At 45.9% G+C, this 26,063-nt stretch overlaps 1 protein-coding gene across 5 annotated transcripts in view; it reads left to right on the top strand.

The window, feature by feature from the left end:
- Positions 1–26,063, top strand: part of SRGAP2 (SLIT-ROBO Rho GTPase activating protein 2) — a 93,666-nt gene that overhangs the window by 45,678 nt on the left and 21,925 nt on the right. For 3 of the 5 annotated variants that reach the window (XR_011742136.1, XM_065854253.2, XM_065854255.2), the window contains exons 5-15: positions 3,997–4,059; positions 6,195–6,410; positions 7,241–7,369; positions 13,660–13,884; positions 14,805–14,906; positions 15,802–15,999; positions 17,496–17,580; positions 21,160–21,187; positions 22,682–22,712; positions 23,081–23,141; positions 25,402–25,479. Coding sequence is in view for 4 of the 5 variants with exons in the window: in XM_065854253.2 (XP_065710325.1) it covers positions 3,997–4,059; positions 6,195–6,410; positions 7,241–7,369; positions 13,660–13,884; positions 14,805–14,906; positions 15,802–15,999; positions 17,496–17,580; positions 21,160–21,187; positions 22,682–22,712; positions 23,081–23,141; positions 25,402–25,479 (1,216 nt within the window). In the remaining variant the exon portion in view is untranslated. The remainder of the gene's footprint in view (positions 1–3,996; positions 4,060–6,194; positions 6,411–7,240; positions 7,370–13,659; positions 13,885–14,804; positions 14,907–15,801; positions 16,000–17,495; positions 17,581–21,159; positions 21,188–22,681; positions 22,713–23,080; positions 23,142–25,401; positions 25,480–26,063) is intronic. The other 2 variants (XM_065854254.2, XM_071817866.1) reach the window with 2 other exon arrangements.

Below are 26,063 nucleotides of genomic sequence, written 5' to 3'. Positions count from 1 at the left end.
AGGTGCAGTGTCACAGTTTTTCTTACCTTTCCCTGTACAGTTTCCCCATGGGTTTGAATGTCTGCAGAGAAGGAGACTCCACAACCTCCCTGGGCAGCCTGGGCCAGGCTCTGACACCCTCACCCCCAACAAGTTTCTTCTCAGATTTAAGTGGAACCTTTTGTGTTCCAGTTTGCACCCATTGCCCCTTGTCCTGTCACTGGTTGTCACCCAGAAGAGCCTGGCTCCATCCTCCTGACACTGCCCCTTTCCATATTGATCCCCATGAATGAGTCCCCCCTCAGTCTCCTCTTCTCCAGCTCCAGAGCCCCAGCTCCCTCAGCCTTTCCTCACACGGGAGATGCTCCACTCCCTTCAGCATCTTGGTGGCTGCGCTGGACTCTCTCCAGCAGTTCCCTGTCCTTCTGGAACTGAGGACCCTGGATCGAGGTCTCGAATCGCAGGGATGACAGGCAGGGCCCTCCCCAGATGCCGACCATGGTCGAAGAGCGCGAGACCCTCGGGATCTCTCTCTTCTATAGGGTGTATGATGCATATGGTATGGAATACTCGCTCAGTTTTAGTCACCTGTTCCATCCACCCCTCCTTCCAAACTCACCTCTCTCAGTGATAGGATGTGTGGAATCTTATCAGCCCTCTTGGCTGTCATAGCAATAAATCTGAATGTGGGGCTGCTTCTTTATTCCATTGGTCGCCCTTATCTGCTCTGTGGCACGATGTCTGACAAACATATAGCTAAATGGCAAACATATAAGTAGATTCAGGAAAGTGCAGTTACTTCGAAGAACGTAGCTGAAAGGAAAATCCACTAATAGAGAACCAGTCTTGTTTTTAACAAAACCAGGACATGCAGCCAGGAATAGATAATAATGGGGTTTGTCCGATTCTTTTCTTTTATTTATTGCTTTTTCCTGGGAGCTTGTTTGCAAAATTCATCCTTCAAAACTCTCTCTACCTTGGAAAACTTAGTCTAGAACTTGGTGTTGAAATAGAAGTTGATACCTGGAGACGTTTGCAACTGCAGGGGCTGTGTTGTTTCTCCTTGGCACGGATTTTGTAATTCCACGCCACATTCTATTCTAACGTGACCTTCAAATCTCCCGTGTCTCTATGGCAATGCTGAGGATCAGTAGCCTTTAATCTGGATCTTCTCTGAGCCCTGGGGACCTCAGGAAAGTTCTTTGTGCTCAGGTTTCCACCACCTTCTATGGCACTGGAGCAACAGCTTTTTTGCTGATGTCCGAGGCGTTTTCTGTTGACTTTCCCAAGCTAACCACTCGCCTTCCTCCCATGTATTTTCATTTATCAAGCTCAGCTAGCTCACATTTCTTCTCCTAAGCCTTGTTTTGGGTGGAATCGGCACTGGAAACAGCATTAAATTCAGAGTGCTCATTGCATAGCTCTTGTTTTCATGACACCTGTGATCTCTCTTACCTTCATCTCAACGTAAGGGGGTTTTTTCATTCCAGTCCAGCAATCTGGCAGTTTCTTTCTTGAGAGCTCATTTGGAAGCACAGAGAGTTTCACGTCTTGACAATTTGGCACTTGCGCTGCTTCTTTTCTTCTTCGACCCGAATCCGCGTTAACATATTCATTTTAATCTCTTGCGCATAATTGATGCTTCAGCAGTTTGTACAGCGAATGGGCGATTTTTTAATGCGAGGAATAAGCAAATGGGCTGAAAAGAGCCAGGGAAAAGGGACCGATGGCCCTGGTCTGGGCAGTTTAAGCCGCGCAGCAACGCGTGAAAAGTTCAGCGCTCAGGGTGGTTAAACCAGACCCAGTCCCTTTCATTAATCATCTCCTATGCTTGTAAAACCTTTGCAACCTGTATCACTGCAGCGATCAGCAGCAGCTTCAGCTTTTGCCTTTCTGCTTTCAGAGATGGGAAATCTGTCGGTTCTGTTGGTTCTGCAAATTCTCTTGGAGACTGGGAATCACCAGCCTCGGATGCTCCTGCTCGTGGGTCCCATTGCTGGGCTGGTCTGGATAGGTCACAACACCCATAAAGACTCTCATACAACATCTCTGCTCTCAGAAACATGGGAAATTCTCCACGCTGCTGAGCTGGACAGGATTCAAAAAAGAAAGACTAATTTAAAATTAAATTATATGGTCTTTGTCTTTTTACTTTCAGTGTGGGTTTTTTTTCCTAATGGCTTAATGTTATCTTGACTTCTTAGGCAGAAATGCTGGCTGAAGTGTGGGTTGGTCTGAATTACCTCTTATCTTTTTCCTTTCCTGGACTTTGTAGACATAAATAATCTTGAACCTATCAAATGCGCTTAATCCAGTAGGTATTATATGCTTCCAACACCCAGAACATGAAGGTTCAATCAGGCGAACGCTTCCTTAGTAGGTAAGGAATGAACCCAGTCTATGAATCGAATGAAGTTGTTCTTGTTGCATGGAGAGGCATTTGCACTCTTCCTTTTATTCACCTTAAAGAGCACGTTGTGTGATATTGATATTCTTATAATATGTGGTAATCTCGGGTGCTTGCTCCAAGGCAGGGGTGATAACCAGCTCCCTGTCACAATGGGTATGGATTTTCCTGGAATTTCAAAGAGATGATCAGGTGTGATAACGCGGCTGCAGAACAGGGTTGAAGCAGCAAGTTAAAATCATTTCAGCAGCCGCTGGGGTGAGCGGGGTGACAGTTCAGACGTTGCTTCTTGGAGCCGTCAACAGCACAGAGAGGAAACATCTGTTTGTGTCTGACTGGATTTGCTTTAAGCTTTAATAAGCACAGGCTTGGAGATGTAAATTGTGTAACAAATATGGAGATTTTCTTTGGTCGGTGATGCTTCTGCTGTAGGAGAAGGGGATTTGTTCAGGTTTGTGCTGTGGGAGCTGCTGGCGGCTGCACCTTCACTTTGCGCCTTTTGATGTGTCTGGATTCACAAAATCCCAGAATGTGAGGGGTTGAAGGGCCCTGGAAAGCTCATCCAGTGCAATCCCCCCATGGAGCAGGAACACCCAGCTGAGGTTCCACAGGAAGGGGTCCAGGCGGGTTTGAATGTCTGCAGAGAAGGAGACTCCACAACCTCCCTGGGCAGCCTGGGCCAGGCTCTGACACCCTCACCAGGAACAAGTTTCTTCTCACATTTAAGTGGAACCTCCTGTGTTCCAGTTTGCACCCATTGCCCCTTGTCCTGTCACTGGTTGTCACTGAGAAGAGCCTGGCTCCATCCTCCTGACACTCACCCTTTCCATATTGATCCCCATGAATGAATCCCCCCTCAGTGCAGCCACCAAGATGCTGAAGGGAGTGGAGCATCTCCCGTGTGAGGAAAGGCTGAGGGAGCTGGGGCTCTGGAGCTGGAGAAGAGGAGACTGAGGGGGGACTCGTTAAGGTTGACAGATATCTAAAGGGGGAGTGTCAGTGGGATGGAGCCGGAGGGTGCAGGAGGGAATTGTGATATCTGTGGAAGAAGAGGGAAACTTTTGGTGAATCTCATAGAGGCTCAAAGGTGAGATTGTGTATCTGAAAACGAGTGCTTTTTTAAAAAATAACCCATTCTGGTTTTATAATAAAAAATAAAAAAATAAACATATTGATATTAACACTGTGCTCAAAAATAGAGTCTGTATAGTCTTTCACATACAATCAGCAAAATATTGTCTCTTTTGGGATATAATATTTAGTAAAAGAAAATCATTCCCATTGACTTTCTTACCCTGCGTGTCTTCAGTTTCCATTCCAAGCTGTCCTATATTCATGGTCTTGCTTGATCCTGCTCAAATGGGCTGATCTGTGTGTTTCCAGGCTTGTAATGCTGAAAATTTCCCTGCCTCCATACTGCGCATTTTGTTTCATTAATACTGTTTGTGCAATTTGACCAGAAGTGGCTCTGGGCTGGGCAGTTATTGATTGGGTTTATTGGCATAAATACCAGTCCTTAATTGAGAATAAATGACTTGTAGGTGCGGAACGTCCTCCTTTCCTTTACCTCGTCTTCCCCAATTAACTCTAATTTCTCTGTTTGTTTGCAGAGCAAGGAAGTGGGATTGCAGCTCCAGGAAGACTTGATGAAGGTCTTGAACGAGCTCTACACGGTAAATGAAACCGACCTCTTGGCGTCTTTTTGAGCAGAGGGAAGAGGCGTTTGGCTTCTCCCCGGCAGAGACCGAACACCAAACCCCATAAATATCTGTGGCCTTTGCGGTTCATGGCAGCTTGTGTTCACCAGTCTATAGAACACCATAAATCTCACTTTTTCACTCCATCCTTATGATGTTTTAGCTCTCGAAGTGTCAGCTCTGCTTCTCAAAGCACCTGCTACTCAACCCAGTCTCACTTTTAAAAAGAGGATTATTAGGGTTATTTCCTAAATCTTCAGTCCGTGATTTTGAGTGGCTGGAGCGTGCAAAAGGCAGCACACGGTGTTTATTTGGTCCTCAACTGTTTCAGCAAACGGCTCCCTTTAGAGTCGTGCTCTTCCAGCTGTGCCTTTTGCTTCTCCTTGTCTATTGGAGACCCCAAGCAGAGGCATCGCCTCAGGAAGGCGCAGCAGCACGCGTGGGGACTTTTATCCTCACAAGTTGTTTGATTCGATTTTCGCTTTCTGCAGCTGTTACTGAGCTAGTTCTGTTTTAAAAGCAGAACTTACACTCAGTTTTGTTGCCCAAAATGGGGCTTTTTTTTGTCCTTCCCTAAGAGTACGTTGGGTCATTACACCGGGGTACGTGTTCTGGCCTTCATTCTTTCACAAGATGCTGCAGGGGTGTTTCTCGGTGTGTCGAACTTGGGGAGAAATTCAGTATGAATATCAATACTAAGCATGGATTTCTAGGAACTGAGATTTATTTCTAAGCTGAGTTTTCGTGGAACTTAAGCAGGAGTTTAGTTAGTGGAGTTTAGCTGGACACAAGTGACAGATCATTGAACCAAACACTGAGTCCTGATCGTTTCTCTTTCGCCGGATAGAAGATCTTCCAGAATCCAGCCTTTTGATAACCAAACCTGGGGTATTAACCTCTTGTTCCACTGGGTATCTAAAGGATTGGCAGAATTCGTATTTCCAGACATGAAAATGGACCAAATCTTTAGTTTCCTACACAGGTGAAATCCAGGGGGTTGTTACTTTATGGTCTGAGCATACGCAGGAGCTGGAAGTGTAAGTTATTCAGAAAGTGTCTCTTTAATACCGGCTGTGCTCACATTCGCTTTCATGTCTAAATACGTCGTGATTTGCAAGTGGGACCTTTATTAATACTGGAATGACACTATTGGGGTGTCTTCATGCAACTTGGCATTTTTTGGCCCCCTATCAAAATGATATCATAATAACGTTTGCTTTGGTGTGGGAATTGAATTGCTTTGCAATCATGGTTATAAAAACCAAGTTTATATATTCTGCTCTTTGTTTCTGTTTGCCTAACACAAAGATAGACATGAATATGCTGTGAAACAGGGTTTTTTTTGTGACTTTGGGGGATATTTATCTATACTTGCTTATAAAAAACGGGCTATAATAAGTACAGGGTCTGGGTCTCCCGGAGCACAAGAACCACGCTCTTTTATTAATATTTGTTACATAGGTGCTTCTGTAGATCAAATTAGATTTAAACAAATGGAGCCTGAGTTGCTTTTGCAGCCGTTGTGCTCAGACTGTGGGTTTGCCTGCAGCTCCTCGAGATCTGGGATGTTTAAAGCACCGATTCATCCGGATGAAAGACTGATAGACGTCCCTTCCGAAACCTTACCTGCTGATGAAAAGCCATCATTCCCCAACCTTGGCGTAGAATTGTCTTTGAATGCTAAGGAGGCTGGGTTTAGTCTGTATCTTTTTATATGGTTTTTCTGACTCCTTTATTGGGCCGTACGAGAAGGCGCGTGCCAAATTTAAACAAAGAAGCAGCTGCAAAAGGATCTGCTTTGATTTCAGATTCAAGAGCCAGTTTGTGTGGCTTCTGTTGTGCTTTTTTGAGATGTGAAATTTCCACAAGTATATCTTTATTTGCCCGTTTAGACATTTCTAACCCCCAGCTGGTCACCATGTGCCTTTGCTTAGCTTGGGTGATACCTTACATTTGATATTAACGTAATGGGGAGCTGTTGTGAAATAGTGATGTTAAAGCAACTTGCAGTTTTGGGGAGTGCATTGGCTAAAAAATAATAAAAATATAATAAAATATAATAAAAAATCCAACCGTGGTGCTCTCTAACTCTCATGTATCGTGTTGTGCAGGTGATGAAAACCTACCACATGTACAACGCTGACAGCATCAGCGCCCAGAGCAAACTGAAAGAGGCGGAGAAGCAGGAGGAAAAGCAGATTGGGAAGTCGGTGAAGCAAGAGGACAAGCAGACGCCGCGCTCCCCCGACTCGACTTCCAACGTCAAGTTTGAAGAGAAACACGTTCGGCGAAGCTCCGTCAAAAAGATCGAGAAGATGAAGGAGAAGGTGCGGCCGCGGCATCGCCGCTGGTGGGGGAGCTTTGCAGTGTTCATGCACAGGAGCTGCTGAATTCCCTCCTTTGTGACATTCAAATGCAAATCTCAGGTTTTGTACAGGTTCTAACCATTGGGATTTAGGAAAGGCAAAAGCCGGGTTCATTTTTAGAACAGTTTTGTGTGATCCCAGGTTACACGAGCATGGCACAAAAAGCCGAAAAGAGGTTCGAGTTTCAAAGTAACAACTGCCTTCTTGGAAGTCACTGTTAACACACTTCTTTTCTTGTACGGAGTACAAGATTTTGTTTACTGATTCCTACCAGTTTAAGCTCAGACCTGAGCTACAGGGAGATGCGCAATCCCAGACTAACTTCATGGGCTGGACCAGTTCCCTGAGCAACTGGTCAGTTGGTCCAGTCATTCAGTGCTAAGATTCAAGGCAACGGAAAGTGAAGAGTTATTTTTGGACTGATTTAGACTCTGAAAGGACCAAGTTTAGGCCTGGCTTCTATTGGAAGAGGAGGGTGCCTGCAGCAGCACCCAGATTACCTATAGAGCTGGGTCATAACCTCATAAACCCGTGTGGTTCCTTCATTCTTCCCTTAATATTCCCCAACCCCCAGTCTGTTTTAAGACAAGGCTTTAAATGCAAAGCCATCTAGTACAGTAATGCTTAAAACCATCTAAATAATTAATCTAAGTTCTAAATCTTTGAGTCCTGATAGAGCTGGAATCCAAATGAACGAAAGCCATGTGAGCAGAGTAAGATTTGTCAGGTGTTGCTGCTACTCCTGCCGCACCTCTTTTTAAAATACATTCTGGTTTTGGTTTCTCTTCCAGCGCCAAGCGAAGTACACAGAAAACAGACTGAAGGCTATCAAGGCAAGAAATGAGTATCTGCTGGCCCTGGAAGCCACCAACGCATCTGTGTTCAAGTATTACATTCATGACCTGTCGGATCTCATTGATGTAAGTGCTGCTGCTTGGGTGGCTGCGCTAAATATCAGCGCGATTAACCCTCGCGTGTCCGTCTCCTTCATCATCTTATATACCTGGTAACCTCGGTACCGCTGTGGAGTGATGTGCCTGGGTGGGCAGCTTAGAGAGTAGCATAATAATTGGTCATCAAGCTGTTAATTGAGCTTTTTCTTACTGGGAATCTTTTGCACAGATAGAAACTCGCACAAGAGAGCTGGCATTGAAAAGCAGAGAAGGAGGAGCTGCTTGCTTAAAATGAAACTTGGCTTCAGTATCGCGCTGTTGCTTGACATTTTCTAATTACTATTTTAAGCAAACCCGCAAGATTCGAACTCAGAAGCACATTTTTTGAAAAGGAGAATGTTAGCTGTAGGAACAGTATACCAGTTGGTGAAAGAAAGTTGGGCGAGGGAATAGAGTGTACTATCAGCAAGTTTGCTGGTGACACCAAACTGGGAGGAGCGGCTGCAATCAGAAGCTGTGCTGCCATCAGAGACCTGGACAGGCTGGAGAGTTGGGCAGGGAATAACTTGATGAAATTTAACAAGGGCAAGTGTAGAGTCCTGCATCTGGGCAGGAACAACCCCAGGTTCCAGTATAAGTTGGGAAATGACCTATTAGAGAGCAGTGTAGGGGAAAGGGACCTGGGGGTCCTGGGGACAGCAGGGTGACCATGAGCCAGCACTGGGCCCTTGTGGCCAGGAAGGCCAATGGTACCTGGGGTGGGTTAGAAGGGGGTGGTCAGTAGGTCAGAGAGGTTCTCCTGCCCCTCTGCTCTGCCCTGGGGAGACCACACCTGGAATATTGTGTCCAGTTGTGGCCCCTCAGCTCCAGAAGGACAGGGAACTGCTGGAGAGAGTCCAGCGCAGCCACCAAGATGCTGAAGGGAGTGGAGCATCTCCCGTGTGAGGAAAGGCTGAGGGAGCTGGGGCTCTGGAGCCTGGAGGAGACTGAGGGGGGACTCATTCCTGGGGATCAATATGGAAAGGGGCAGTGTCAGGAGGATGGAGCCAGGCTCTTCTGGGTGACAACCAGTGACAGGACAAGGGGCAATGGGTGCAAACTGGAACACAAGAGGTTCCACTTAAATTTGAGAAGAAACTTCTTCCCGGTGAGGGTGTCAGAGCCTGGCCCAGGCTGCCCAGGGAGGTTGTGGAGTCTCCTTCTCTGCAGACATTCAAACCCGCCTGGACCCCTTCCTGTGGAACCTCAGCTGGGTGTTCCTGCTCCATGGGGGGATTGCACTGGATGAGCTTTCCAGGACCCTTCAACCCCTGACATTCTGGGATTCTGTGAATGGGAACACTGAGATTTTTCACAAATACAGAAGTACACACCTCAACCTGCAGAACCACAGCACCCAATACACAGAACACGTTGTGTTGGGGTCACCCACTGGTCCTTGATATTATTCTGCGCGCCCAGGGCTGGAAATGCTCGACTGCAGAGCCCTCAGGGAACCTTCATTGTAGGGGGGAGGAGTAGCGAACGGGAGTGTTCCAGACAGGCAATAAAGAGCACTCAGCTCTCTATTAATTAGTCAGCTATTGTAATACCTAACAGTATATCTAATACATTTATTCAGCAGCTCATAAAATCACATGAAGTGCACTTCTGCTAGGTGTTTATTTAAGCCTGGCCTTTGGAGGTCGGGATCAGCAGGGCTTAGATGCCTTTGAAAAATCCTGTGATTTCAAAATGTCGCGTTTTGCAAAATCGCTGCCCGTTCAGGAGACCTTTTTTTGATTAACATTTGCTCAATTTAAATGGTTTTTTTAACAAATGATAACTGTCTGTAGAGCGCCGGGGATTTGATAATGACAGTTACAAGATGGGGATTCATCTCACTGACAGCAGTGGAATTCAGTTGTTTTAATAGTTTTGTTCTTTTCTTTTTAAAACTCCTGTCCATAATTCCTCCCCCAGATGCTGCAGATGTGCTCGGTTTGGTTCTCGGCCACCGCACTTTTCTTAGTACATTTTCATGAGTCGTATTTAATAATCTGTTCAGATTTCCTAAATCCATAACAATCTTTAGGCACAGAATTAAGATCCCATTGACAAATATGTGTTATATTTGTCCGTGTTAACGCCCTTGTGCTCCTTGGAGTTTGCAGTTTAACACCGAATTGCAAGTTCTCATCATCTTTTTAAAGGTCAGGTGTTTTCTACTCTGTTTTCAGCAGACCTGGAAAAATGTGGGATGGTGGAATTCAGTTATCTCATCATTAAGACACAGGGAATATAGATATATTAATCCCTTGGATCCTGTCATGGTTTAAGGCAAGGCGGCAATAAACCATGGCAGACGCTCCCTGGTATCCCCTTTACCTCCCGCCACCCCTTCCTTTAGATCGGAAAGATGATAAGAAAGGTAAGGGGAAAGGAAGTGAGACTTAGACTTCAAGTTGGAGAGTTTTAAAGGGTTTTACTAATGCTACTAATAAATAGAGAATATGTATAAAAACTATACAAACCCAATCTGGAGTGCTTGATGTGGAGTTGGCGTCACTCCAGCAGCAGAGCTGGGTGTGTGGAGCTGGCGGAACCTGGGTGCAGGATGCAGGACCTGTAGATCACAGACAGACAGACAGACAGGGTCCTCTCTGGATGCCGGCCATGGTTGAAGAGAGCGTGACCCTCATGATCACCCTCTTATATAGGGGTATGATGATTTTGGGATGGAATACTTCTGTTGGTCAGTTCTAGTCACCTTGTTCCACCCACCCCTCCTCAAACACGCCACTCTCACAACAGAACCTGGGGAAACTTATCAGTCTTTCTTGGCTACCATAGTAATAAATCTAAACACGAGCTTCTTCAGCATTCCCTTGGTCTCTTATCGGCACCGAGTGCAGCATCCAAGGAAAAATATGCAGTCTAAACCTCAGAAAAGTACAACCACCTAGAACTGAGCTGAAAGAAAAATCACTGAGAGAGAACCAAAACCAGGACAGATCCGAAGGATGGAAAATTAGCTATAACCAGCGATGATTATCTGAAGAATCTGACTTAAATAAAAATGTGATTTCTTTTTTAAGCCAGGTCTTAATTCTTCTCCTTGCTCTAATCATTTGATCTTATTGAATTTTGAAAGCTAAAAGCAATCTTCGAAGTTACTCACGAGTAGATTGTGTTAGGCCAAGCGGCATTGAACGTGTCGTGTTTGTGCAGCACGTTGTGTTCCCCCTGCCGTGCACATGGAAGGGTAACAAGTTAATTCCTCAGTGTGAGTTAAGAGCAATAAATTGTTCCTGACACAGCCCAGTGGTGTTGAATTTCCTGCCTTTGGGGACTGAGGCAGCAATTTGATGCTGAGGAGATATTACAGTAATGGGGAAGTTTGTATTCAGTCATATTTATGAAAGGGTCAATAAGACAGGTTCTCTTAAAAAGAAAAGATAAAGACGCATGTGTATGTGTGAGTGCTAAAGCTTAATTTACTGTTCTAGGAATAATTATTGCAATTTACTCCAGGTTCTCGTACTTTCCCTTCCAAATATAAATTGCTTTATAAAGCAGAGGGCTCTTTCTCCTTAAATCCTCCGCTTTGAACCTGTTTGAGAACTGCTAAAGGGTTAATCCGCTGTCATGTGGAGTAGTGAATTTGAATGAGTTATCATTAAATTCTTATGAAAAATTAATTTCCTCGGAGAACAATTCCATCAAACGTTTCTATAACCCAGAAAAGGGATGGCGAGGCGATACATTCATAAATAAGATACGCTGGGCTTTTCAGAGTGTTAAAGTGGTGGAGTGGGCTGAAACTTTTGCTGTCGCTGGCTCGGAGAACATAAAGCTAAAAGGCTTCACCGTCTGAATGTCGTCCTGGCACTCAGCGAAGTGGGTGTAAAATATTGATATTCAGTCCCATTTGAGTTCCCGGTACCACCAGTGAACTCCCCTTGCGCAGCTTTCCTCCCGGAGATGGTGCGTGCTGGGGGAGCAGGGCTGCTCCTCTTAAACCCGAGCTCACCCTAATCCTGGCCTAACTGCGCCTGGCTTTCCCCAGATCCCCGCGGAGGAATCATGTGTGTGCGGAAGGGCAGGAGCCGCGAGCGGCTTTTGATCCAAAACTCCCTCCGCATGTGCAAATTCTCAATCAAGCGCCTTTTGTGTTTGTTTCTTGGGGATTGTTTTGGCTGGTTTTTGGTTTTTCTGCTTGAATGTGACATCCTTTGATTCTCCGCCTTCAGCTTCACCAGCAACCGCGGCTCTTTGGACAAGACCCCACACCTGCCGCAGCTGTTGGCGCGGGACCCGGGCACCCACCTCGGTGACAGAAATCCTCCAAAAACAGGGAGCAGACCAGCAGTCGCTCTCTCTTCTCCCTCTCTCCACCCCTCTTCTTTTCCCTTTTGTATTTTCGCGTTTGCACACAATGCCAGTGATGAACCCTGAGCGATGAGCGAGGAGGGAGATTTCATGTGGATTTTGCTGAGAGAGCAGCGCGGCAATCAAGCAGATGGTCTCTTTCTTTTGCTTTGGATCTTCTCCTAGCGTGTCTGATCTTGCGCTTGCCATTCCAAGAAGGTGGGCTCCTTCTTTGCTTTATTAGTCTGAAAAATCCAGGCTGTTCCTGACCAGCTCATGAAAAGCTGCTTTGCTCCTTTCCGAACACGGAGACTTGGTGTCGCGGTCCATTTGGCGATGGACTCGTGATGGTTCTTTTACTTTCATCTCAGAGCGCAAAATTAAGGCGACCAAAACGCCAAGGGGTTATAATTCAATCAAGCAGTGTTACTTTATTAATTTGCCCGTAAAGTGGCATGCAATAGAGTAAGAAAAAGACAAGGAAAAAGAAACGGGGAAAAGTAAAGATGAGAAATGAGGTTGTGTTTATCACCAGTCCAGTTCCAGAAGCTCCCTCTGCTCTCCGGTCCCGTGGAGTCCTGCTGGTCCTCTGTTGTGGTTCGGGATCCTCTGGCAGGAAGATCTTCAACGGTGTCCGTTCTGGAGTCGTCTTTTATCCTTCTTCACCCCACCCCTCGCTCCCATTGTTTGGTGCCAGTCTCCACCTTGATTTAGCAACCCAGGCTTAACTGCGCAGACTCGAAAGATTTGCACTTTCTTTTGCTAACGCTTGCATGTCCAGCATTCAGGGGTCTTTCTCTGGTCCATTGGGTGACCTCAGGACCCTTGGCATACTCCTTTCCATTGGCCATTGTTTGGGGGAGCAGCTGAGGGACACATGTAGCTGAAGCTGCAGGTGAGAACACATCTTCTGGACAGCAGCTGTTGTCCCTGGGTCGAAGAGACCCTCATAACAATCTCTTTCAGGAGGCGGGGGCTGGTTTGGCTGAGGCAGCAAAGTCCACGCAGCAACCATTGTAAGCAGGAGCGCCCCCCGTATCGGAGAAACCAGTGCAACACAATGCTTCTCCTTGGGCCGCTCTCCAAGTCACTGTCCCTGCGTTCTTTCTGTCAGGGCCTCCGTTCTCGAAGTTCTTGATGGCAATGGTCAGGCAAATACTGCTCCATCTTCAGACCCACTCTCACACTTGGCTGTGCAGCCGTTTTGGAGACGAAGCCGCTCGATTGTCTCCCAGTGACATTGTGCTGGAATCGCCAGGAAATTCTTGACCGCGTCTGCTTTTCTGCTTGGAAGTTTTATTTTCTCTTGTGTTTCACCCCAGCAGTGAAGTCAGCCCGGCCGGTCGCTTCTCGCTCTTGAATTACTCTGTTCTTCATGCCTGTGATGTGCAGGTCGTGTTCTTGCTTCCTGAAGCACACGGAGTGAAGCAGTTTGCTGGGTCTTGGGTGGAATAATTTACTTGCAGATGAACCTTTGTCTTGTTTCTTTGGGTGGTGCTTCAGTGCATTGTTTTCCTCTTGCTTTGAATAATTTTATTGAAGGATTGTGGAGTGTTTTCAACAGGAATCATTGCCTTGAAAGTAAGATTAGAATCTAAAGAAATACATTGCACATACCCACTTCTAGGTTGCTCTTTGGTTTTTTAACAGCATGAAATAAACTCTCTAGTTCTTCTTGAGAACTCAGCACGTTGTTCTAATGGTTTAAGCTGTACTTGGAGACTAATTGTAACGTGATGTTGAAATTTGTATGGGATGAGAGGCTGAGAATTCTGTTCTCTGAGGACCCTACTCTGTGATCAGTGAGAGATGTGGGACCGCTCCGCTCCCCAGAAGATGCTAACATTTCCACGACCTGTTTTCCACGTATATAACTTGTGGCTTTGGAAAAATTTGGATTTATTTTGTATTTTTTCCCTTGCAGAATTTCTTTACTCATTCATACGGAATTATGTGCCTTTTTCCAGCAGTGCTGTGACCTGGGATACCACGCCAGCCTCAACAGGGCTCTCCGGACATTCTTGTCCGCTGAGCTCAACCTGGAGCAGTCCAAGCACGAGGGTCTGGACGCCATCGAAAACGCCGTCGAGAACCTGGATGCCAACAGTGACAAGCAGCGCCTGATGGAGATGTACAACAACGTCTTCTGCCCGCCCATGAAGTTCGAGTTTCAGCCGCACATGGGTGATATGGTTGGTTTATATTCCTCCTCCGACTCTAGCTTGGTTAAAAACTTCGCCTCTTTCCTTCCCTCATCTTTGATAGATGGACCCGCTCAAAGGCCACCTGTTGGGCTCTATTTTTGGGAGGTAGAAGGGAGCCTTGGGAAAGGGAACTGGTCGAAAGGTTAAGCAGATGCTGGTGGGGTGGGTGTCTGAATATGACTCTCACTTTTTGACTATCTGAAGATGCTTAATTAGGTATAATATTAAATGTAGATAGGGAGCACTGGTTTAGCCTCTCGTTGAAGTTGCGATTAACTGCGGCACCCTGAGACAGGCTTAGAAGTTTGAGGTTTGAACCACACTTTAGTAGAATGTGCACTGCTTGGAACCCAGGGCTAGAACATTTTTAAATGAAGCAGTTTGGAAGACATTTGATTATAATAATTGAATAAAGGAATTGCCACGAAGATGCTGAAGGGAGTGGAGCATCTCCCGTGTGAGGAAAGGCTGAGGGAGCTGGGGCTCTGGAGCTGGAGAAGAGGAGACTGAGGGGGGACTCATTCATGGGGATCAATATGGAAAGGGGCAGTGTCAGGAGGATGCAGCCAGGCTCTTCTTGGTGACAACCAGTGATAGGACAAGGGGCAGTGGGTACAAACTGGAACACAGGAGGTTCCACTTAAATTTGAGAAGAAACTTCTTCCTGGTGAGGGTGCCAGAGCCTGGCCCAGGCTGCCCAGGGAGGTTGTGGAGTCTCCTTCTCTGCAGACATTCAAACCCGCCTGGACACCTTCCTGTGGAACCTCAGCTGGGTGTTCCTGCTCCATGGGGGGATTGCACTGGATGAGCTTCCCAGGTCCCTTCCAACCCCTCACATTCTGTGATTCTGTGAATTTTTTTCCCTAGCCTTCTAAACGTGGTTTTATTTCTCTTTATTCTTCTTCCAGGAGTCACAACTCTGTGCCCAACAACCAGTCCAGAGCGAGTTAGTGCAGAGGTGCCAGCAATTACAGTCTCGATTATCTACGCTTAAGATTGAAAACGAAGAGGTGAGCTCATCAGCCGAAAATCAACAACCCTCTTGCTCCTTCCAGTGGGGCGTGGGGACTAATCAAGGAAGAACCTGGTTGCTATGATCCTCTTTTCTGAAGAACTGTGATAAAAATGAAGAATAAGGCAGCTGAGGCCAGCAGTGCATTAACGTGTCACTGGCCTCAGTTCGCAGGGCTCACTCACCAGGTCCTCTCCTAATGTCGCCATAAGGAAAAGGGACGAGATCCTCGTGATCTCCCACTTTTATATGAAGTATGACGTGAATGGGATGTTATACTTAGTTGGTCAGTTTCTTGGTCACCTGTTTCTCGTTGCCCCTCTCGCAAGATGTCCATCCATCCTTGTCAATAACTTCACATTCCATTGCTATGTTACCAAAACATGTATCTGGTTCTCCAGGAAAATGCAGCTAATATGAAGCTTTAGCTGACAGGCAAATTCACTAAAAGAGAAACTTGTTTTTAATAAAACCAGGACACTCCTTTATGTCTGGGAAGTTGATTCTGGCCTTCAGTAAAAAAATTACAGTGCCACAAAGTCCTGTTTTTAATATCTAATATTTGACGCTCAGTAAATGTAGTTACTGAAGACAATTAGAAGATCTTGGTTCCAGCGCTCTTGGCTTTGAGATTAAATTTCCTTACATCTCCTCCTCATTGCAGCCTGCAAGTTTACGGGTATTTTCCTACTCCTGGTAGGCCCTGTGTTCTCCCAGCCCTTTATTTATACAGACTGTGCTGTTAATGAGCAAAACTTGCACCTTACTTCTGACACATGGGATGCAAAACCAGTAATATCTGTTTATTAGTAAAATGCTCCGGGGTGCTTGGCACCTCTGCTTTTACTTGCAATATACTTTGTTTCTCGAGTATTTTCCTTCTCGCTGGGCAGGTTAAGAAGACGATGGAGGCGACGCTGCAGACGATCCAGGACATCGTCACGATCGAGGATTTTGACGTCTCCGACTGCTTCCAATACAGCAACTCCATGGAGTCCGTTAAATCCACCGTCTCGGAAACGTTCATGAGCAAACCGAGCATCGCCAAGAGACGGGCCAACCAGCAGGAGACGGAGCAGTTCTATTTCACAGTAAGGATTTAATGTGCGGCGTGAGCGCGTAGAATGTATTTAGAATGCAAAACGAGGCGATCGTCTTTCAGAAACGCGTCTGCGATTGGTTTTGGACAAGCAGAGTAAGCATGTTAGGTTTTAAAAAGAGGCGCTTGGAATTCTTCAGAGATGCATTGGGATACCACTGTTGATGCAAACTTGGTCGGTGGATAAATTGTGTAAAATTTGATTTCTTCTGCATCTAAAAAGGATTTGTCTGAGAAAAGAACTTAATAGCCTGTAAATATCGATTTTCAAAATAATATGGACTAAAGGAAAGTTTAGTTCTTTCATTTTGCGTTGTTATCATCTTACAATTTCAGCTTGCATAAGCTTTTAATTGTGCCGATGCGTTTTTACAAGATGCCAAGAGCTTGCTGGATTCTCTGCCATTTTAAGAATATTTCCTAATAACAGATGAAAATCATACGACTTGTCTTGGTTCCCTTGTCATTGCTTTGGGATTAATTTCCTATAGTTTCTGCCCTTTACATCGCCCTTCCAAGAACGATGTGGGTTATGAGAAGTCTGAAGCTTCTCTGCAAATCCCACTGGCTGGCAGGATGGTTTCTGTCAGGCTTTGACTTAGAAAGATTAAAAAGCTTTAATAAGCCTAATCAGATACTTGATTGATTCGTTATTGCCCGGACTTATAAACAGCCTTTCTACGGATTACAAGCTTTGAATCTGTAAGGAGCAGTTTTTTCAGTGTATGAGAAAATGTTCAAATGATTGATCGACTTAGAAATATCATTTATAAGGATTTCAAGCTTTGAATCTGGAAGGAGCAGGTTTGTCGGTGTATGAGAAAATGCTCAGATGAGCGTTAATGAGAGTGAGGGCAGAGCTGTGGGAGCAACACGGGGGGAAACCAGAGCGTAGTGCAGAGCAGAGATTGAATTCCCCAGGTCCCTTCCAGCCCCTGACACTCTGGGATTCTGTGAGATGAAAGAGCTGTGAAAAATCAGAAAAGTGATAAAAAATGACCATGTGATTGTATAATATTTCACCGAGCAAACAAAGCTGAACTGAAATAATATCTTCATTTGTTTTGTCTGTGCCCCCCGCAGCCCTGGGTATCGCCCAGCGATGGGTGTTTGAGGAGGAATTGGGGTGAGGGAGGTTAAGTGGGACAATAAGCACAGTGGTGGCTTTGGGTTGGTGAACAGATGGCTCATTGAGTTGGCCGTGACGTGCGTTTCCATTCCGGCTGGAGAGGAGCCGCACGGCAGCTTCTCCGAGCTCGAAAAGATGCCAAATATTCAGCTGATTCCATGGGGAAACAAGAGAAATTGTGCTGCAGCTCCGAGCTTCAAATTAGATGGATAAACCAGGAGGACTTGGCGCATCGTTCGCACCCTAAACTTCCGTGTAATTCTCTGCTTCAGCGTTAAGTTCAGAATCCAGCAGCCTTAAGATGCAGATGAAGAAATTAATTGTCCACTCATGAGCTTGTTTTCTTCTTTATTTCACAGAAAATGAAGGAGTATCTGGAAGGCAGGAACCTGATCACGAAGCTCCAAGCCAAACACGACCTCCTGCAGAAGACCCTGGGAGAAAGTGAGTCTGGACCCGTCGTGCTTATTCAATGAGCGTAACGCTCTGGGGTCACTGAGGCAAAGTGACCGTGCTCATGTTTTATGAATTTATTTTTCCCATCTGCATGATGGAGAGGCCACATGACCTACTTGATTAATGGTGAACGGGAAATGCTTAATGAGTTGCTAATGTGCATCGCTTATTTGTTAAAATGAAGCGCATGCCCACTCGTTCATCCTCTCCTCTCCCCTTGCAGGCACGTTCTGCTTCTCAATAATCTATTGGGGTGAACCTTGTGATTTACAGTTGAGCGTTGTCTTGTTGGGCTTGGCAGAAGTTTCATTGCATGATAGTTTAGCTGGTTCTCGTCTCCGTGCGTTCAATCCAGACCATGCTCTAATGTCTGTGAGCACAGTCTTCCATTAGGAGAATAACAAACAGATTTCAGAGCATGTAAGATATGTTATATATCTAGAGGGCATTAGTCAAGGGGCAGCAGCCAGAGCTGAATATGCATTTGCTGTTAGTGTCAGAACAAAGGAAGATTTCTTTCCCTTCATGGTATGGGCAAATCCTGTTGGCCGAATGCACTTAAACTATGCATCCAAGTTTCCATAGAAACCTGTCTGCCTCCTGTTTGCAGAGGAGAAGGTTTGAACAGTCTAAATGTCAGGTCAGAAAGCGGCTCAGCTCCTTCCTGGGTTTGTGTCCTGGTCCAGGGCTCGCGGTGCGATATGTGACCTAACCGGACTCCCCAAAGTTTATGGTGTGCAAAGCTGCTGCGTGGAAACCTAAACAGCATGTGCTCTGGGAAGTGCTTTGCTTCCATTTTGAAAATGCACGATTAAAATCAAAAACCTATTGCTCCAGTAATTAAGAGCTTCATGTTCATCAGACCCAAACTGCTGGAAGGAAAGGAAAGGATGTTGCAGTCGTTTTGAGCTTGGCTGTTTCAAGCTGCTGCTCTCCCCAGCTCTCCTATGGAGAGGGTGGATGAAGCCAGAGATCTGTGTCCTCAGGGTATTTTTCTTCTGCCTCTAAATATCTCCAAATGACACCCAGGCTGCCCCTGTGACCGATCCCATTCCTGACCCCTGCATACCGAGACCTGTTTCCCCTTAACTTGCCTGCCCTTTGAACCAGCTGCGCCGGGAGGAAAAGAAGGGGAAATTAAGTGTGATTTCTCTATTGCTATGTAGATTTAAAGACTGCTTCTGGGGCAGAGTCCAGTTGAGGCCTGGATCTAGTGCAGTGCCTAAGGGGTCAGTACTGGGGCCGGTATTATCCAGTATATTCATCAATGATTTGGATGAGGGAATAGAGTGACTGTCAGTGACACCAAGCTGGGAGGAGTGGCTGACACTGGAAGCTGTGCTGCCATCAGAGACCTGGACAGGCTGGAGAGCTGGGCGGGGAGAAATTTAATGAAATAGAACAAGGAAGTGTAGAGTCTTGAATCTGGGCAGGAACAACCGCAGGTTCCAGTATAAATTGGGGAATGACCTATTAGAGAGCAGTGTAGGGGAAAGAGACCTGGGGGTCCTGGGGACAGCAGGGTGAGCATGAGCCAGCACTGGGCCCTTGTGGCCAGGAAGCCAATGGTACCTGGGGTGGGTTAGAAGGGGGTGGTCAGTAGGTCAGAGAGGTTCTCCTGCCCCTCTGCTCTGTCCTGGGGAGACCACACCTGGAATATTGTGTCCAGTTGTGGCCCCTCAGCTCCAGAAGGACAGGGAACTGCTGGAGAGAGTCCAGCGCAGCCACCAAGATGCTGAAGGGAGTGGAGCATCTCCCGTGTGAGGAAAGGCTGAGGGAGCTGGGGCTCTGGAGCCTGGAGGAAACTGAGGGGGGACTCATTCATGGGGATCAATATGGAAAGGGGGAGTGTCAGGAGGATGGAGCCAGGCTCTTCTGGGTGACAACCAGTGATAGGACAAGGGGCAATGGGTGCAAACTGGAACACAGGAGGTTCCACTTAAATGTGAGAAGAAACTTGTTCCTGGTGAGGGTGTCAGAGCCTGGCCCAGGCTGCCCAGGGAGGTTGTGGAGTCTCCTTCTCTGCAGACATTCAAACCCGCCTGGACACCTTCCTGTGGAACCTCAGCTGGGTGTTCCTGCTCCATGGGGGGATTGCACGGGATGAGCTTTCCAGGTCCCTTCCAGTCCCTGATATTCTGTGATTCTGGGGCTTTTTTGTGGTTGCTTTGCAATACCAGATCGATCTTAGTCGCTCTGTGACTGGGTGTGTGTCAGGGTGAGCTCCAGCAGCTTAAAAAGAAATTAAATAAATCACTTCTGTCATCTCTGAGACCAAAAGGAGCTGCGAAAGGGAGCGACATTTTTGTTTCCAAAACCACGTTAACAGGTTAGTGGTACAAACTGGGGACTGTGCCTGGGCTTATCCATAAAATGCCATTTAATTGGGAAATGAGCGAATAAAATTCCTTTCACAAGTCCCCGGAGCATGGTTCGAAGCTTTACTGAAAAATGTGCCTACAGCTGCGTGTCTCCAGTCCCTAGAAAACTCATGGGTTCCTTGCTATTCTTATTGTTCTTTGCCCCGTCCTCAGGTGACATGTATTAGTCCTCTTGCAAATTACCTTAATCGAAAGATGACAAGTTCCAGTAATGAAAATAGCAGCAAGTCCTCCTATCTGCGAGTAATTATGTCCCTGCTACTGTACACATTTGTCACCCTAATGTAGGAGCCCCTTGACGTTGCCACAGCCATGTCATTTATATATATGAATATTCCGTGATGGAAATGGGACAGATGGCTGGAAATTCTGCTTCAGAATAATATTTTCATGTAAATGACACCCTGTTTTGGCTTTACGTGGGGAGAGGAAAGCGCCTGTTGAGATGTGCTCAACTAATTGTCAACCATCGGCAATTAGACGTTTTCCTTGGTCATTCTTCCGTCTCCCCAGGAGGAGGAAGCAGGGAAGGTGGATTTTCAGCTGTTATCAATCCGTTTGGCTTCACTGGTGATGGTCCCTACCAGCAAAACCTATTGCCCGTACAATTCCCAAAGGCACGAACACGTTTCCTGTCTCTCCCTCCTCGTTGTGCTGCTCTACAGCGATGCCCATTAGCGCTCGTCGGCTCGGCCGCTTCCTCGCGGACTCTCTGCGAGCCAACAGAACGTTTTTCTCAATATGCTGCTGGAAAATATCATTAAACGTCTTGTCTCCCAGAATAGCGCGGTGCCAGCACGTTCGGGTTGTGGGCTAACAAACCCGGGAATGCTTCCAGTCTCGCTAAGTGGCTTTATAAAGTAGAATCTCTCACGCCACCGATTCCTCTGGGAAAGGGGAGGGAGGGAGAGGTTGACGAGCCCGGTTGTTTTGGCAGCAGAAGTCGGCAATTAGAAAGCGCAGGGAAGTCGTTTTCAAAAGTAAACGATCCTTCTCCAAAGCGAGAGTCCTCGGGCAGCCCCGTTGGCTGCGGGGCCGTGGGGATGAGCTCCGCCGGCCCCCCCGGGCTGCTCGCTCCCTCCCCGCTGGCTTTTTTCCTCCATCCCCTTCCAAAACTGTCTTTACAAATCATTAAAAGTATTTCGCCGTTCCTCCTAACACTGTGTTTCTCGGTGTTCTTTAACAGGTCAAAGGACTGACTGCTCCATCGCCAGGTAGGTGCAGCTCGGGGCATCATTCTATAAGGAAAATCTGATGCAAATTGGTCCCAGCCTGATTACCCACCCAATATATCTATCTGTGAGAAAAACATATTAATTTAGCTAAAATATAAGCGAATTCCTGCTGGTTAATATGGCTTTAAATAGCATCACTATTCCCTACGTCAGCGCAAGGTGCTGGTGCAGTTTATACATGTTTATACCTCTGCTCAGCTGAGTAATTAATAATTCTTGTGATTAAGAGCCTGCTGAAACTCCTCTCCTTTCTTGGTGTTGCCATGGGTGGTTGTGACCACACACCTGCCGGCAGGAAACCTAATTGGGGTTAAAACTAATCAAGAGGGGGGAAGAAAAAAGAGCTACATGGAGAGCTTGTGCCTTTTAACCCCGGTACATTTAGGATGAGGAAGGTTTTTGTAACACGCACCCGATCTCCAGCTCCAGACGGACGGATTGGGCGCCAGGAGCTGGAGCAGGGGACACGTTCACCGGGGGAAGGTGATTGCTACCGATCCGGAGTCATTACTACTCTTCACATTCCTCACAGCGAAAGCAGAGCTGACAGGTCCTAATTAGAGCCTGACGTCTGGAATAATAAAATATTATTCATCGCGAAACAATTTTAAATATCAAAGAATCATTACTGCTAATAGTTTAAAATAGGCCTTATTGTCTGTGACAGCCCATGGAATCCGATTTTTTTTTTTCATTCAGTGTTTCTGATTTTAATAAAAGAAATTTCCCCGGAATTAATGCATTGTACAGGCTTTTTAAAAATCACGGTTCTAATCACCTTATTTATAATTCAGCAGCCATCTACCCTAGCAGGGAATTGACTTGAATGATACATTAGGGCCTCACTACCGTTATCTCTCACGCTTCATTTTTACAAGAAACTCTTGGAATTTTAAACCCCAGTAATAAATTTTGAGGGAAAAATATCCTGGCAAAGGAAAGGGATTTTTCCTATTTGCCTACAATTAATGTCCAGCCACACAAATCACGGTTTATACTGGAAAGGCTGAGCCTGGCTGGTGTTTGAGGGGGTTTGTGTTATTGATTTATTTGAAGTCTTATTGGAAACGATAATAAGGACTGGACAATGTTGCCAGCGCGGTTGGGACCAGCGTCCTCCCACCTGCTCCTCCTTTAGGGAACAGCCACGTGCAATTTCTATTAATATTAACAAACTTCGTCTTCAACGAGGAGCCCTGTATGACAGATTTCCATATGGTTGGAATTAGAATGTCAAGGGTAATTTTTGCCGCAGCGTTGGGCTCCCTCGCGCCTGTTACAGGTTTTTAGTGATTTAAAGTCACTTAGAATCTTTCTGAAGTGCTGTAAATTGAAGGAGACTAAGTCGTGATGATTGATTTGTGTATCTGGCTCAAGCAAAGTCCGTACGGGACAATGAGAGTAGAGGATTCTCTTGACTTTTCTGTTCTGTTTTCTCCCTCCTGCATCGATGGGCGGTTCTGATCCCACCAGCGGCAGGCGCAGCTCCACCATAAGAAAGCAGGTAATTAACACTTCCTTCAGTAACGAACCAGGGGTGGGTGTGTGTTGGTGTGGAAGAGAAATGGGACACACACAGGTGTTTTTATCCGTTTTTCTCGTGTGTCCTTTTCAACCTTGTTCAAGTGGAACTGGTGTCTGCTTGTTCAATGACTGAAATCAATAAAACACAGATCCACAGCCTCGAGTCGCTTTCTGTGACAAAATTTAAACACAATTTGACCCCGTGTTTTAACAGACCCGGAAGCAAAACTACCAAACGGCCTTGAGCTGTTGGATTAATCGCGGTTTATGGGTTTCGGGCTGTTGTTTCTTCATCTTCGTCTTTGCTCTGCGTTCTGACCACTCTGCTTTGGGTTTCTCCTGGCGCAGGATTCCTCCCAGGCCATTCCGCTGGTCGTGGAGAGCTGCATCCGCTTCATCAGCAGACACGGTGAGTCGAAGGCTTTCCCGTGATACCTTGTCGAGGGTTTGATTGCGGGGTGACAATAAAACCGTGGCAGATGTGTTGTTAACCCTCTCTTCCCCCCCAATTCCCTCTTCAGCCTCTCCCTCTCTCCCCTTCCCACTTAACACAGGCGATCGGGAGGGAAAGAAGGACAGAGAGAAGAGAGTTGGAAAAATTAAACATGTTTTACTAATGCTGCTCATAAAATAGAGAAAATAATACAAAATATACAAAACCAGTCTTGGAAGTCCCGGCAACTGTGGAGCCGGCAACCAAAGTCCTGGACTGGACTCTGCAGCCAACCGGAGCTGGATTCAGTCTGCCACTGGCCTCAGTTCACAGGGACGACTCACAAGGTCCTCTCCTAATGTCGCCACAGGGAAAAGGGACGAGATCCTCGTGATCTCCCACTTTTATATGAAGTATTCATGTGAACGGGATGTTATACTCAGTTGGTCGGTTTCTTGGTCACCTGTTTCTCATTGTCTCTTGTAGGATGTCCATCCATCCTTATCAATAACCTCACATTCCATTGCTATGTTCACCAACACACGTGTCTGGTTCTCCAGGAAAATGCAGCTGATATGAAGCTTTAGCTGACAGGCAAATTCACTAAAAGAGAAACTTGTTTTTAACAAACCAGGACAAACCTCCATCAAACAAACGGATGGAAAAGCCTGAAAAAGCCTGAAAAACATTGAGCAGCTCAGGACCTGCTGCTTGTGCAGAGGAATCCTAGAAACCACAATATAAAGGAATTATCGCTCACTTTTGCGCTCTATTGGTGGTGCTGTGTGTCATCGCTTTTCTGAATTTTATTGCAAATAACTTGACCTTGCAAATACTGTTCTTCTGACTATCCCATTGTTTCTTGTAAAATAAGGTTCCCATCCTTCCACACCACCTCTGCTCACCTTGTTTTGAGCCCTGGAACGTGGCCTTCGCCAACAATAATCATCCTCTTCCTCGGGGAGCAGGAATGCTCCAAGTATTTGAACACAGGAGGCCAAGCAGTGAATTAATGGCTTGCTTATTGCCGCAATGAGATGATTTATACCTGTTTCGCGCGCTAACTTCGCAGCCTTGAATGCTGTAAAAGATTTTATGCGTTTCTTGTAATTTGTTTTAGTTTTTAATCGATATCATTTGTTAGTAGCATGCGAAACAGCTGCTAATTAACATATGTAGAAAGGGGCTGAATTTATCTTCATTAACCAAGACACAGAGCCAGATCGTAGGGCCCGTTTCATTTTGCTTGTTAAATTACCATTTTAGAAACTATAATCTAGAGCCCCATTCTCATCATCGCTTGGAAGAACCAAGTGCTATAATCCTTCATTAAGGCCACACTTGGCCGTTTGCTGGAAGAAATCACTGAAACCACATTGCGATGCAAACCAAATCGGGGCCATCGGGTTTTATGTGTTAGAGTCGTATTCCTGGATTAGCTTAGATCCCCAGCAGAAAGATTCTTTGCCAACAGAATCAACTTTTATTTTATAAAGGTTTCATTGCATCATGATGAAAACGACCACAGAAATCGAGAGGACAAGGCCACAGATGCATTCAAGCAAGCTTATTAGTTTATAGCCATTATTATAAATAAGAAAGATATCGCAGCGTTCCCTGTTTTGGAAAGTCTGCGATTAATGGGAACTGATTTCCCTGTGTGGAGCGTGTACTTTGTTCCTTACTCGATTTGTAACGGTTGTTGCTCACCCCAAACGCGCTCACAGAATCGTTACGACGATGGTATTTTGCAACACGTTGCCCTCTTGATAATTGGATTTAATGATGTTGCTCATTTTTTTAGCGCCAATGTCTCAAAGCCAATCCGAAAAGCCCAGATAGCGGGCCGTGCTGGGGTAATTAAATGCTTCCATTTCAACGGGCTGATTTGCTCTGGGCCTTTGCGTTATTGCTCTTGAAAATAAGCTGCCTCCTCGTGTAGTTCACCATGTTTAACATCTGGCTGATAGACTGTTGGTTTATGACTTTCTCCGGGTTCTAAAATCCTTCAGGGTAAAAGATAACGTGCACGGCTGTTCTAACCCCGTTATTCTGTCAGTTTACGACGAAGGGTTAATATTTTTTCTCCGTGTGCAGGGTTCTGTTTTTACATATTCTATATGTGCCCAGACATGGCTTTTAAACCTGTGTTGCTGATGTTTCTTTTATCGTCTGTGCTGCAGCTGATGAAGGTGCCCGTTTGTCTCATTGTTCTCAACATCTCATTGTTTCACAGGCTTGCAGCACGAAGGAATATTCAGAGTGTCTGGGTCACAAGTCGAAGTGAACGACATCAAAAATGCGTTTGAGAGAGGTAAGGAAGATCTGTTCCGGTAGCTCGGAAATCATGGTCAAACGTAGGAATTTGTTTAAATATTCTGAAACGGCCCGTTGTGGGTGCAACTTGATATATTTTGTTCCTTCGATCTTTGTGTATCCAAGGTCAGTCCAGCCCAAACTCTTCCCCAGTGCTCATTAACCTTCAATACCATTGTTTACCATTACGCTTTATATCCTGTAGAGCGTCTGTATAATGAATATTCTGAACACATCTTCCCTCATATTTGGTAGCTTATTGATTATTTGTAACACTAAAGGAATAGAGAATTTCATTATTGGATGTAACTGCGTTTTCCCACCCTCTCCCTCAGCTCTTTATGAATAAACTGGCTGCTAGAGGGTGAAATTTTGTATTTTTCTTGAGGCACAGCTGGGCTACATTTTGTTCTAAATACCAGCAAATGAGAGAGTCACATCCAAGACACCGTTAGCTTGACGTAGCTTTGAATAGATCTGATTTTCGTAGTGAGGAACCACTCCATGGTTCCATGTGGCAAAGAAAAGCCACGAGCCGGGCAGGTTTAGGCGTTTGCTCTTCAGCCCGAGCCCCCCAACAAC

The sequence above is a fragment of the Patagioenas fasciata genome, chromosome 21, assembly GCF_037038585.1.
Source record: "Patagioenas fasciata isolate bPatFas1 chromosome 21, bPatFas1.hap1, whole genome shotgun sequence".
NCBI classification, from domain to species: Eukaryota; Metazoa; Chordata; class Aves; order Columbiformes; family Columbidae; genus Patagioenas; species Patagioenas fasciata.
The sequence above is the reverse complement of the archived record's forward strand: the minus strand, read 5'-3'. Positions and strand labels throughout refer to the sequence as shown.